Raw genomic sequence first — 13974 nt, 5'->3', positions numbered from 1 at the left:
TCAGGCTGGAGCATGTGTGTGTCTGAGGGTGTGCATGTGTGTAGACGTGTAGAGCAGGCATTTAATGACACTGTAGTTAGCAGTTATGTAGCAGGTGTGTGTGTGTGTGTGTGTGTAAAGGATAGAGTAAAAGCAGGACTATTATACATATACAGGATATAAAAGAAGTCACTACGTACCTCTGGAGCCTTTATCCATTCATGTGTGTGTGTGTGTGTGTGTGTGTGAGAGAGAGAGAGAGAGACTGACTTTCTTCTCTTCTCTCAGCTCAGTTTTAACCCCTGCCCCATTTATCCACTTACTTCCATCTTGCCCCGCCCACTCACCCTTAACCACGCCCACTTTTTAAAGCTGATATCTGACAAACCTAATTAATTATCTTCTCTCTCTTTCCTTCTCAAGTTTTCTTTCACTCAGCCCTCTGATCTCTCTCTCTTTCTCTCTCTCTGAACCTTTTTACAGACAGAGCCCTCTTTATCGTGTGTGTGTGTGTGTGTGTGTGTGTGTGCGTGTGTGTGTGTGTGTGTGTAAGAGAGATAACATGGTAAAGTTATTAAAAGACCAATACTGACCTTTTGCATGGTAGAGCTCAGACCTGTACACAGATCAAGGATGTTCTTAAAGCCTGTATAACCAGTCAGCTCTGTGTACTGGTATCTGCAAACACACACACACACACACACACACATGTTGAGTTACATGATATTATATGGTCAAGGGAGAAAGATTAGGGTGGAAGTTTACTAAACTCAAGTCTGCATTAAAACACACACACACACACACACACACACACACTGAGAGAGAAAAAAACATTTCCTGTTGTTTGTCTATTTAAAAGTTTTGTATTGACCTGGGATTAAACTAACAATTAGAATTCGCCCCCCTATTGTGATCTCATATACCAAGTGCCCCGCCCCCAGATCTGTGTAAATCCCTTTAGATCCGCCCACTCTTCAGTTCCCTGGGTGCCATTTTTAAGACCTACAGTAAATAAGGCTAAGCTAGGACGTAGAGGCTAACCGCTAACAACTAACCTAGCCTTCTTCAGCGCGTAGATGTGCTTAATCCCTAAATGTTGAGGATGTCCTGGTGAATTAACGTTTGCACAAGTGTATTTTATGTTCTCTTTTTATCTTTTTGTATAGTTTTTAGCTAGTTTTGTTTATGTATGGTGTTTATTTGATGTCTTAGCTAGTTAACTAATTAGGTGTTTTAGCTAGTTTTGGTAAATTAATGTTGTTCATTTATATTGGACCAGACATGCTCATGACTTTGTTCGCGTGGGATTTAATCGCACACTCGTAAGAGTGTATAAAAAAATGTACAGCGCATTTTGAATGTTGAATTGTGGGATGAATGAAAATTTTTATGTGTTACCGAAGAAGTGCGCGATGAAGGTGCGAGATCGCGTTTACTAAGTAGATTTCAATCGCACACTCATAAACGTGTATAAAAAATGTACAGCGCCATCTGTTGAATTTTGAGATGAACTAATGGTTTTTTGATGTTATGATATAAGGGCATTTTTCCCATTTGAATTTCAAATTAGCATAAAATTTGTTGAGTAGTTTACCGTGATGATGCACAAACAAACAAACAAACATCTTGATTTGTTTTTGATTTATCTAACGTCCTCCTAAATAGTTTTTTTACGAATATCTTTAATGTACAGACACGCCAACTTTACTTTTAGTTTTTATTATATGTATAGATGTATAGATAAGACACCCTGGTCCTAGAGGAACGCTGTTTCGTTTTACTGTGTACTGAATTGTTTATGGTTGAAATGACAATGAAAGCCTACTTGACTCTTAATATTTTGCCCCTACTTTGGTCAAGGTGAGTGAAAAGCATAAAAATTAGTGGATTTTTTTTAAATAAATTGACTAGAAAAGTGCACTTCATGAAAAGGGACGTCCAGGCGCAGTTAATTTAAAGCTATAGACATAGAAAAGGAGTGAAACAGAAAGAAAAGTACTCCTTATGTAAGGAGTAAAATATGTGCCCGTTTTTTGGCCCAGGTCGACTTCCCCTGAAGTGCCAAACAAAGAGAAGAAAAGACAATGAGGCGTGGATTATAAAACAGGAACACGCTTGCCCTCTGTAGTGAGCACTAACATGGGTGATTTCCTTGGGTATTTGAACATTAGCTTGCTACAAAGAGCCTTGTTTTCAGTTTTAATGCATTATATTACAAACTATATTTTTGTATTTTATTGCTCTGGATCGCATCAATAAACAGCCAGATCCAGAAAAAAAAAATTGCATCTGACTGTGAAGTTTTAGACATGAACCCCACTTTCATATTGATTTGATCCTTCCCCCTTTGAGCAGGAGCCGATGATACAAGTGTTTTGCATCCTGAATTTGCCCGGGGGATATGATAAGGGCAGAGGTAGAGTAAGTTGCACCTTGAATGCAAAATTAACTTTAGATCGTTCCCGACATTCACACAGGCCTCCTGTCTTTGTGTGCACTAAAAAAAAATGAGGAAGGAAAAAAAACAACCCCCTCCCCCTATTCCCATTTTTGTCCATAAATGGACTTGAACAGACTGTTTACATTTTTTTTACTTTTATAATGTCACTCCAGGCAAGAAGGGAAAAAAATGGAATGAAGGGAGCAAATTAGACACCCCTTCCTCCATGTTGATTCCTGGCCACTGTTTGCAGGGTAGTCCCGTTCCCTGTGCTCTGATTGGCTAGAAAGATGCACTTCAAAAAAGGGGCCTGGACGCAGCAGTAGCTCATTTGCGTTTAAAGTTCCAGACAGCGAAACGGTGCATTAAAAACAACAAGGAAGTTCATGCATGCCAAAAAGCATGATCTGAGTAGGATTTCTGCTGGAACATTACCAGACTTATAATACGGCGCCTTAAAAATCAGCGCTAAAAAGCGGCAATGACCTACTTTATGACTAATCATAAGGTCATCAGCAGATATGGCCTTTGTCTCGTCAATGCAGACTTTGTACCATCCGGATCATCGGGATGGTCAATGTGTAAAAAGACATGACATATTGGGAAAGGTCAAGGCTATGTTATTAACTCAAATTCAACTTGTGATGTGATGAATACGTCAGGATGACCTGTGCATGTGAGATCTCCTTCTCCTTCTCTCAAAAGTGAACATTAAAATTAAATCCAAATTCAAACTTTATAATAACAACAACGTGGCCACAAAATGATGCTTAAATCATAAATCATTGACACTTTAATTACACATTAATTAACATTAACAAATTATACGAATGGTGTTCAAGTCAAACCAGGACCGATGAGTTCTCGCAAAACCGATACAAAGACTCAAGACTTGAGACTCTTGCGTCCATGAGCCCACTGTGGTCATTCCCGTGAACATTCAGCAAGTAATATGTCTGATCCTTGAAAATCAGAGGATAACTTGTCGCCAGTTTACAGAAGAGACTCATCTGTCTGTGTAAACTGTACAGACAATCACCACTTGCGCTTTACATGAACTTGTGTTGGAGAACCTGACCTCGCTCCAAGACATTTCTACATATCTGGGCAAACACTAAAGGAGTTCCTGGGAGGCCAGCGTTTCAGACATGAATCACACAGGGAGTCCATTCATGGTTCTGGCGTACTGAGGATTTTTTTCTTCTGTACCTTGATGGTATCTAAGCACCAGTAAAACACTGGGATAAGTGCATTAGTGTAGCAGGGGATTATATAGAGAAATAAAGGGAGTTTTTACTCTTAGAACTGTGTTCTATTATTTTTTGACTTAATTTGACTTGTTTATTATGTTTGACTTAAACATTACTCATACAATTCATTCTAAAAAAATTATAATAAAGTTAATATTCGCCAAACTAATATTGATTCTACGCATTACTAAAATCAGTCCACATAAATTAGTACGTGATGCTGATTGGCCAGAAGGTCAGTCTGATTGGATCAGTCTTGGCTATGCTTTCTATCATCCCATTAAAAAGACAACCTACGCTTTGTGTATGCGTATGTGTTTCTGTTTGTGTGTGTGTGTGTGCGCAGTACCTGTTGAGCATGGAATACATGGTCTTGGCTCCGGCGATGAGATCCAGTACCAGCTGCAGTTCCTGATCGGGCAGTTCCGTAGCTTTGAGCCCGTCGTACGTATTGACACGCCATCGACTCTGAATACCCATCTGCAGCGACTGAGCCACAGCGCGCAACTTCTCCGCTACGCTGTACACGCTCTCACCGTTGGGACCATAAGTCTTTAATAACACATGATAAGACACAAGCACAGAGATGTTATATGTTCAGTTTACAATCGTGATGTAACATAACCTTTCACATACAGGCACTAATCACAGCCTCAAGCCACAGCGAGTCTGATATGAGCTTCAAGACGGCGAAGGCTGCAAGCTGAGAACTTCCATGTGCTGCTTTTAAACTTTTTAAAGCTTGTTTATTGCATATCCGTTTGTGGTAGACCCATGAAAGAGGTGTCAAATCACACGGCCTACTGAGGAATGGGGTGCCATGACTTTTCTATGTGGTGGCCCAAAAAATCCCATAAACTTAACATTGAGACCGACTTTCTAGCACAAAGCCGGAATTTTGTAGAAATATAACTCATCACGTTTGAAGAGGCTTGCAAGCTGTGTCAGAACATAGCCCGCAAGAGGGTATAAGTTGTACCCCAGGGGTACAACTTTTGGTGAAGATACTCCCCACTGAAACAGGTAGTGCTCACAGTCGCGTTCCCTGCTATAATAACTTCAACAGAAACTGAACCTAACTGTGGATCTCATTGGCATAGAGACATGGGGGTGGGCTCATTTTATTCAGGCAACCAATCAGTCTCTCAGGATAATTGTGAAGCTGTCAAGCCACGCAATAGCAACCACTTTAGAACACCTTAGCAACTGATCCCGTAAACTGATTAAGATTATAAAAGGCCCAGAGGCTCGGGTTTTGTCACGGCGAGCTTCACACCAGTCTGTTTACTTATTTATTTGCAGGGTTTTTCTCCTCATTTTCTCCATAATTAAGTCATAGCCGATTAATTCCAACTCATTCTCAGTCAGGGAAGCGCCAAAGCGCCATCATGTGAGCTTCCATGAGCTCACAGACGCCCGTGATGGGCTGTACAGCCATGATAGATGTGAGAGCGCAAAATTCTCAGGTTGTCCATTCTTGCAGAACATTTTCCAATGATCACATCGATGGTTTGCACACTTTGGTTTGCAATCAAACTTAAAAACCCCCCACCACCACCATCACACACGCCCTTTTTACTCTCTCTCTCGCTTTGGTTAGAAATATGACCTCATACTTGTTCTCAGTTAATAACACTTACTCATCTATACCTAAATAAAGAGTTCGCAACCCGATGCCTAAAATACTTACAGAGGTAAAAAAAAAAAAAAAAAAAAAAAACACTACTGTTGCTAAGCAGAAACACTGATTAGAGTTTGCCAGACATTAATCTCTCACACAGTCCAAACCCAAACACTAATATTACAGTTGTGTTTGTTCTCAGGGAGGTTTCTGGAGGTAGAAACCAGATCACCAGTGATTTTGCTTTGGCAATGCACGTGTGTATGCACTCAACGCCGGCAGTAAGACGTACCAGGGTGCAGAGTTTCTCCACGGCTTCCAGGATGAGCTCCTGGTGTCCCATCTTGTGCACGCCGAGTTCTTCGAGCTGCTGCGAGTTTAACTGCAGCAGGTCCACGCCACTCAGCCGCCACTGTTCAAATTCGTACTGCTGCAGAGACACGTCCAGACCTGCACGCAATGTATACACAAGTCGTATCAGTTCCATAATTTCAGAATTGTAACAAAATCTAAGTAAAAAAAGTTATATCAGATCAGGATATTTATAAAATCGTGATGCTAAAAGAATTGCAATACAAACCGAATCAGCACCTGGGTATGGTGATAATATCGTATCGGGTGTTCCCTGTTGATTCCCATCCCTGCTGTATTTAACTAATATTCATAATCATGCACAGCTGTAAAGGGCTTATCAGATCGTCACACAACTTACAAGTTAACCTACAACCTGAGGTCATTAACGATCCAAAATATGTTTATTCCACTGGCATACAGTACAGTCTTAGGCACTATATTATCTTTAGCAAAAATGTTGCTACATATGTTCATCATGTCTGCAATATTATGTACAAAGCCATTCACTATTTCCAAACATAACTTCCATAAAGGAACTTCTATAAAGAACACTAAAGAGTAATAAAATAAACACAGTCACCATTTGGTGTAAAAACACTTTGCTTAAAAACATTCAGAAGTTTTAGATACAGATGTGGTTTTATAAGTAAAAACAGCTGTTAGGTTTTACTGAGCTACTGAGCATGCTGAAGAATATGAGTTCCTCACTCCTTTCTGTTCTCATGCAAAAGCCATGAGCCTACATTTGTTTGTCTTTTTTGTTTTCATCAGACAAACTGGTCTGTTCTGCTCCTTATATATATCCTTCTGTAATTGTATTTATTTATTTATTTAGTTATTTATTTAGTTATTTATTTTAATAGTTTGAAAAGTTTGAAAATACAGTCCCCTAAATAAGAACGGCTTCTGTTCCGAGAGCTTGTTCGTAAGTCCGATTTGTTTGTAAGTCCAACAAACATTGTCTAGGTACTAGGATAGTAGCACAATTAGCTATACACAGTGTAAAACTAACATGTTGTCTGATCTGGTCCTTGTTCTTTAGAATCGCTTCCATGGTCTATCTGACTGGACACACTGCAAACACTGCACAGATTAAATGCATTGTAGTCGCATTCAATCATACCATTGTTGAAGATATCTGATTGGCTGTAGAGAATTCCCTTTTGTAGAATTTTTTTTTTTGTGTCAGTCGTGTAACATTTCAGTGTGAATTATGAATTTGAACTGACTCTATAATGTACTTTACAGGTGAATATTAATGCAAAAATATCTAAAAGTACGCAAATGTATGTTAAATCTGTTTAACAATAAATAAATGAACTAACACTTTATTTAATAGTGTGTGTGGGTTTGTGTGTGTTGCTGGTGTAATAAGAAGTTCCTGACACAACCTTAAACTGGGCTTGGGAGCGCCACCGAGGATGCCCTGTATCCAGTTCGGGGCCTTTGTTTGGAATCGAACCCAGCATTCTAAATAGCAGGTGAGAAGCCTATAGTCTGTTTGTATCTGACGTCCTGACGTCTGCTGGCGATGGTCCTGCTCACATCTGGATGGCAAAATGGATGTAAAGGAATGTAACTCACTGGATGCCAGTGCCAGTGCCAGTGTCTTGTAAACCCTACATTCTGTAAACACACTAACTTTCCATTTTACGCTATTTTGGATTCAATCCCGGAACACTTAGTTAGTTATTAATTAGAAAGCTTGAAATGTCAGTACTGAATTGATTAGTATCAGTATTGAATTCAATTTCTTACATTCTTTAAAGAGACACACCCACACACACAGAACTACAAAAAGCCATCCAGACTGTAACGTTCAAGATCTTGAAGCTTTCTGGCCAGAAAAGTGCACAAAAGGAATATTAGACATTAGAAACCTCCATAGCTGACTACAGCTGCCAATATACAGTAGAAGCCAGGTGTAACCATGCTGCATGCAAGACAAGCACGGCTCCGCAAAGCATTACTTCAAGCTGCTTCTACTTCCAACCAGAGAGCAGAGCCAAGTATGCACTCCCTAGTACTCAACTCTCAAATATGCAACTCCCAGATCACAGATATCCGGTCAAGGGAATTGCACAACTGGAAAACTCAATCTTACGTAACAGCTATGCAATGGCTTTCTAATAAGACGAAATAAATATTACTTTTACAGAGAGAAGTCAGCTTCGTCACAATCCTGGAATTTAAATGATATTTAATTATATCAAGAAACAGGTATTAATCAACGACCTTACCTTTCCAGTTACATTATTTTTGTCAAATATCATATCTTCCTGTTCTGCTGGTTCACCAACAGAGATAAAGCATGATTCTTAGAGATGGGGGAAAATTTTGGTTCCGATACAGTACATATCACAAATCTTTTGTGTGTCAATTTATTTATCGCCACACTGACTCCAAAATCATTCTTTCACCCATCGTCTATACTGCGCTTGGCCGAGGAAACCCAGTAAGCACAGGGAGCACATGCAAACAACATGCACACAGACCCGAGGAGGAGATCGAACCCGGGATCTGGAGGTGTGAGGCGACAGGGCTGAACAATAAGCCACCGTGCCGCCACTCCAAAATCCAAAATAGTTTTAATAATTTTTACAATTTATAAGTTGCATTTGACGCAGTTATATTTTACCACTTCCTCTATAATCCTACAGGTGGTGCAATCTAAACTATTGACAAATTGGCAGGCAGCACAGCCTATATACATACATATATTAGTACTGTCAATCAATTAAAAATTTTAATCTAGTTAAATATGAGGTGGCAATCTGAATCCTCAGACACAAAGAGCAACAACTTAGAGCCTCAGCTACCTGTGTCACATAAAGTAACGTGTATTCTTGTGAGAATTGTTCCTCTTAATGCTAGTTCGACCCTATTCCAGTGCGATGGGCGTGTCAGGGTAAGAAGGGAAGCGAATGAAGCATCATGCATAGTGTCCACTGTCCAAGCCTCTGGAGACTTGTGTCTAGACTCAACGTTATGTGGCAATAAAATGAAGTCAGCTGACGACCTGAACGTACTGAATGACCAGATTTTCCGGAATGTAAAGTGAATCTGAATCATATCTTCCAAGCTTACAAATAAACTTTAACCTGAACAGCTATAATTGAACAGCATAAGCGAGTAAATCAAGTTCTTCTATGCTTCATGCTTCCTTTATATGAACACGTCATTATACATTATAAGTAATTTATAACTCATGTATTGACATTTGCTTTATCCATGCTGTAGCTGTATTTCTATTCCACAGTCTGTACCTTACTCTGTAAAAGCGTCCACCGCTAAACCTGAAACATACAATGTACAAAACCAGCATCACACCCTGAAAGTGTTTAATACCTTATGTACATAAATATATGCAAATATAAGTATGTTACATGGTTTCATTGGTATTTCATTTCTACTGTAATTGGACTCATAGATCTTGTTTCTTCTTGAACGCATTATTAAGGTTCAGGCTTCCTGTATGACAAGTGTGCAGTGTTTGTTGTTGTTGTTGTTGTTACTCGTTGGTGTTCCTGAATGAATGTGCTTTAGTTTATGTTTAGAATTTCCACGAATAGTAATCCTTGTCCTTCCTTTCAGTGTGCTGATGTTAATGTTTTGGTGTTCACTAGTAATAAAATAGGATCTGTACATGTATCCAGGTGTGTGTCTTAAATAAATAAAAAAAAACACAATAATTTGTCATTTAATATCACATCAACATTTCTACTTTATCGGTTATATTGTTGATATGGATGACCATATAATAATTATGGAATATATTCATAAGGAAACGATCTGCAAATATACAAATGTCGTTCAAGTCAAACCGGGACTTCAGATTTCAAGCACAGTACGTTGATGAGACTCTTAGCTGTAAAACTTTTGAACAATCCAAACTTTAAAAAAAAAAAAAAAAGGCCGTACGTCCATGAATGACGATCCCGGCTGAGGTGGCTCGGAGTTCATTGCAGTCGTTCGCCTGATCCTTGAAATTCGTCAAATATTCACCAACACCACTTTCACATGACAGGAACTTAGTTAGAAGTTATCGCCACGTCCCCCGCACTGTCCTAAACTCGCTTCCATGCGGTTTCCACATGTTTGGACAAACATTGAAGGAGTTCCTGGGAGGCCGGCGTTTCAGATGTGAATGAAGAAGGCTCTGGCGTACTGAGAAAACATTCTACCTTGATGATATCTAAGCACTAGTGAAACACTGGGATAAGTGCATTAGTGTAGCTGGGGGTTACTGTATATAGAGACATAACGTCAGTTTTAACTCTCAAAACTAACTGTGTTGTGTTATTCTGCGCAAACAAAAGTTCCGGTTTGACTTATTATGATCCAAGGCGTTATGATCTAATTCGCTTCTCTTTGTAGTTTAACCAAAGACTTTCGAATAAATGACTGGAGTGTGTAAACAGGGATGTAAATCTTCCAGCTTCCTATTAAATAACCGCTGACTAAAGCCTCAGCTCCTGTAATGTTTACGCTCTACAGTGCAACGTGTAAACATGAACTATACACCGATTTCAATTTTTCTCAGTAGATAAACGATATCGAGCTTTTTTTTTTTTTTTTCTGCCTATGTTTGTACTGCAGTGTTTTATACTGTGGCCTATAATAAAGTACAATAAATATTAAATAACATTAGATAGGATGAGATCAATAAATTAAATGAGATTGGAGCATGTGTGTTTAGATGTTTGTGGCACATTCTTGTACTGAGAGCAGTTCGGGCCAGTTGATACAAGCAGTGAGTGTAGAGCCTAAGGCCAACTCCCAGCTCTGTGTGTGTGTGTGTGTGTGTGTGTGTTTACTGTTTTTCTAAGAAGTAAAAGGAAATTGGTTAATGTACCACGTATTCTCTGACTCTGTATGTGTTAAAACTGACTTCTTTAAAACATGATCTGTCTCTCACTCTCTCTCTCTCACACACACACACACACACACACTCGTTCACTTCCTCATTCTTTGCTCTCCGCCATCCCAGGGGAATTAACGCAGCTTCTTTTTCCCCCGACTCAGCCCAAACACTTGACACACACTCACTCACTCACACACACACACACACTGTCTTCAGCGACTAACTCTCGGGTTTACCTTTGAGCCAGGCGCTGACTCGGTCCGAGCTCCAGGTGGTTATGGGCTCCATGAGCGGAGTCTGAGGAGCGTTTAATCCCGTCCCGACCTCGGAGTGCTGCGCTCCCGTATAACTGGATAGGAAAAAAAAAAAAAAACAGGTTCCCGAGAAAAAAACACGCCCACATGCAGGTAGACCACGCCCACTCTCTCAGGTGAGCAGCCCTGAAGAGCGAATCGCGCGAATAGCGCGAGCGTGGTTCGCGAGCTCTTTGATCTCAGCCGTTTTTTTTTTTTAAATCTCCAATGTGTTTAAATAGATACATTAGGCAGGTGTATATTTTACATCAAAGAATCACAATAACGGTTGGATCATTTAAATAGCTGAAATATTCACACAGAGATTCAAATTATTATTTGATTTTTTTTATATATATATTCCATTACACACAGACTCAGTTTCATTGTAACTTTCATGCGTCTCTTTTTTTAGATATATTTTTTTAAATTAATTTAAAAAAATAATATTTAGATTTAATAATAGCTACTATTTGCACAGTTGTCACTTTGCCACACATAAAATTGCACATGATGGCTGCACTGCAATTAATCTCATTTCTCCCATTAGTTCATCTTTTAGTGCATTTATTTTAACGTGATTTATATATTTCGTGTGTATATGCAAGACTGTGTGCAATTACATCTACAAACTGTCTTTGTATTACTGTCTATATTCCTGATTTCCTTCCGGATCAATAATCTATCTATCTATCTATCTATCTATCTATCTATCTATCTATCTATCTATCTATCTATCTATCTATCTCTAAAACAATTTGAAAACAAAACAAATCAGGAATCGCTATAAATAAAAGAAATTTTTTGTCTGTGCATTGGTCATAACTTGCTCTTTCAATAATATCTTTACGTTTTATACACTGGAGGACCGGAAACCAGTCACAGAAAAATTCTGCCTGTCTGTCTGTCTGTACATCCAGCCAAATTTTGTCTGTTACATGCATGATACTGTGGGCATGTCTTAAATTGACTGCTGGACAGAATTTAATTAAACTTTTACATAAGTGAAATCAAAATGTCAAGTAAAAGTGATGTTATGAACGTAACATCACTGCTGTACAGAAAGACAGACAGACATGTACGTGGGCTTCAACCTGAAATAATAATAATATCACTGATTACATTAAAGCTCATCAGATTATTCTTAGCTGTAACCTTTTAACTATTTCTATAAACTCTTTACCAATTAACGACGGGTACATACATTAGACATAAACATGGCTGGCATAGAGATGTAAAAAAAAAGAGACACTAAGCAAACTAATGCATTTTGCAAATAAGAGACATGAACACGTTTTAATTAAAGTAGAGTTTACAATGGACAGCAGATTTAATGGCATAAATTTCAGCAATAATTTCAGTTTTGTGCAGGTTCAGGTTTTAAAATAAAACAAAACAATTACAGTTTTTTGTAAGTCTGTATTCCATATTGATGTTTTTTTTTTTTACCTTTACAGTCCCAAAAAAACATACCTGTCTTTTTATCTGTATACAGAAAAGGATTAGATAGTCCACAGAGATTCATGCACCTACTGGTCAAAAATAGTAACTGCAACACTGCAAAAAACATGCACTTTTCCACTCTTCTTTTGGAAGCAAATAGCTAACAAGCACAAGTTACATTTTTTAACAAATTCCTATTGTCTCAAGATAAAACTTTTCATTTCCTTGAACTCATTAGACACACTACTAATGGACGATCAAATAAACAAATTAGCAAGTCACCAGGGATGCAAATTTTTAAGCCCACTAATAAAGCTAACTGCTAATTTAGACTCAACAAACAACACGTATGTACCTTTTTTATTATCTTAATTCAGAATCTCTTCTTATTTACATTCCCACACTCTTACACAAAAGGTTCTTGAAGGATTCTTGGCTTCCCGTGAGTGAAACTTACGTCTGGGGGTTTTGTTTGGGAAGCCATTACCTCGCACTGCACCGTGCCACAACACATTCACACACTCATTTACACCCTGGGGCGACTGAGACTAGTCACTCCACCTGCACGCCTGTTTTTTGGGATGTGAAAAGAAACTGGAAAAACATGAAGAAATCCCAGACAGATACAAGGAGAACATGTGAAACTCCACACAGACACTAACGTGGATCAGCGAATCAGGATCGTAACGAGAAACCCTGGGGCTGTGAGGCAGCAACACAGGTGCAATACTATACAGTTTTAGATCCTGTTCAGCTGTTTCATGTCACATGTGTTTCTTATTCAGATTTGATCTAGGTTGTAAATGCATCCAGCTCTCAAGTCATACTGTGCAACTAAAACCTCTTACACTACATTGCATCATGACACAGGTAGGTCGTGACTGTTCCAGGACGTTTACAAAAGTCATGCAAAATACTGATTTTACATGTGAACCGCTGCCAGAAGCACAGTTTGCCATTAAGCACTCTGAATTGATTTGCATAATGTGAGAATTTGTGTTTCAGTCTTGGGTTTAGTGTAGTGCAGTGTAGTGCAAGGGTTGTAAGACGTATTGGGAAAGAATTCACACACATACTACATGCACAGAAAAGAGTCAACAACCTATAAGAGTACAGGTCATGTTTTCATATTTTGCTTTCAAAGAGCCAGACTTTCTTGTATTTTTATCTGTGCAAACATCTAACTTGAGGCCAGACGCAGTGAGAAACAGGTGCAGACGATGACAGATGATCAGGCTGGTGATTAGTATACTGCTGATGCTGAAGACTGAGTGGTTGGAACAGACGAGAGGGGAAATGAGGTCGCTGCCAATATAGAGAGGCAATTTTTATATCGGAATTAAATTCTTCAGGCACTTTGGAAAGTAAGGAGATATATATATCTTCTTCATTGATTTTTTTATTGATTGCACATTTCACCAGTAAAAGCTGATTCTCACTCATCTCATCATCTATACCGCTTTATCCTGTATTCAGGGTCACAGGAACCTGAAGCATATCCCAGGAGGCTTAGGGCACAAGGCAGGGTACACCCTGGACAGGGTGCCAATCCCTGTTGCAGGGCGCACACACATATACTCACTCACACAATACAGGCAATTTGGGAATGCCACTCAACCTAACCTACATGACTTTGGACTGTTGGAGGAAACTGGAGTACTCGGAGGAAACCCACCAAGCATGGGGAGAACATACTGTACATGCACACAGAGACGGGAATCAAATCTGGC

The 13974-nt window shown here is 39.1% G+C and overlaps 1 protein-coding gene across 1 annotated transcript in view; it reads right to left on the bottom strand.

Annotated features, from left to right (window-relative positions):
- cnksr1 (connector enhancer of kinase suppressor of Ras 1) overlaps positions 1-10838 on the bottom strand; it is a 45206-nt gene extending 34368 nt beyond the window's left edge. Inside the window, exons 1-4 of the mRNA XM_053510456.1 lie at positions 10745-10838; positions 5583-5740; positions 4019-4221; positions 573-657 (exon numbers count right to left, since the gene is read on the bottom strand). Of these exons, the coding sequence (XP_053366431.1) occupies positions 573-657; positions 4019-4221; positions 5583-5740; positions 10745-10796 (498 nt within the window). The 5' untranslated portion in view covers positions 10797-10838. The remainder of the gene's footprint in view (positions 1-572; positions 658-4018; positions 4222-5582; positions 5741-10744) is intronic.
- Positions 10839-13974: the final 3136 nt, after the last annotated feature.

The sequence above is a fragment of the Clarias gariepinus genome, chromosome 13, assembly GCF_024256425.1.
Source record: "Clarias gariepinus isolate MV-2021 ecotype Netherlands chromosome 13, CGAR_prim_01v2, whole genome shotgun sequence".
NCBI lineage: Eukaryota > Metazoa > Chordata > Actinopteri > Siluriformes > Clariidae > Clarias > Clarias gariepinus.
Note: the sequence above shows the minus strand (reverse complement) of the source record. Positions and strands in the feature narration are given on the sequence as shown.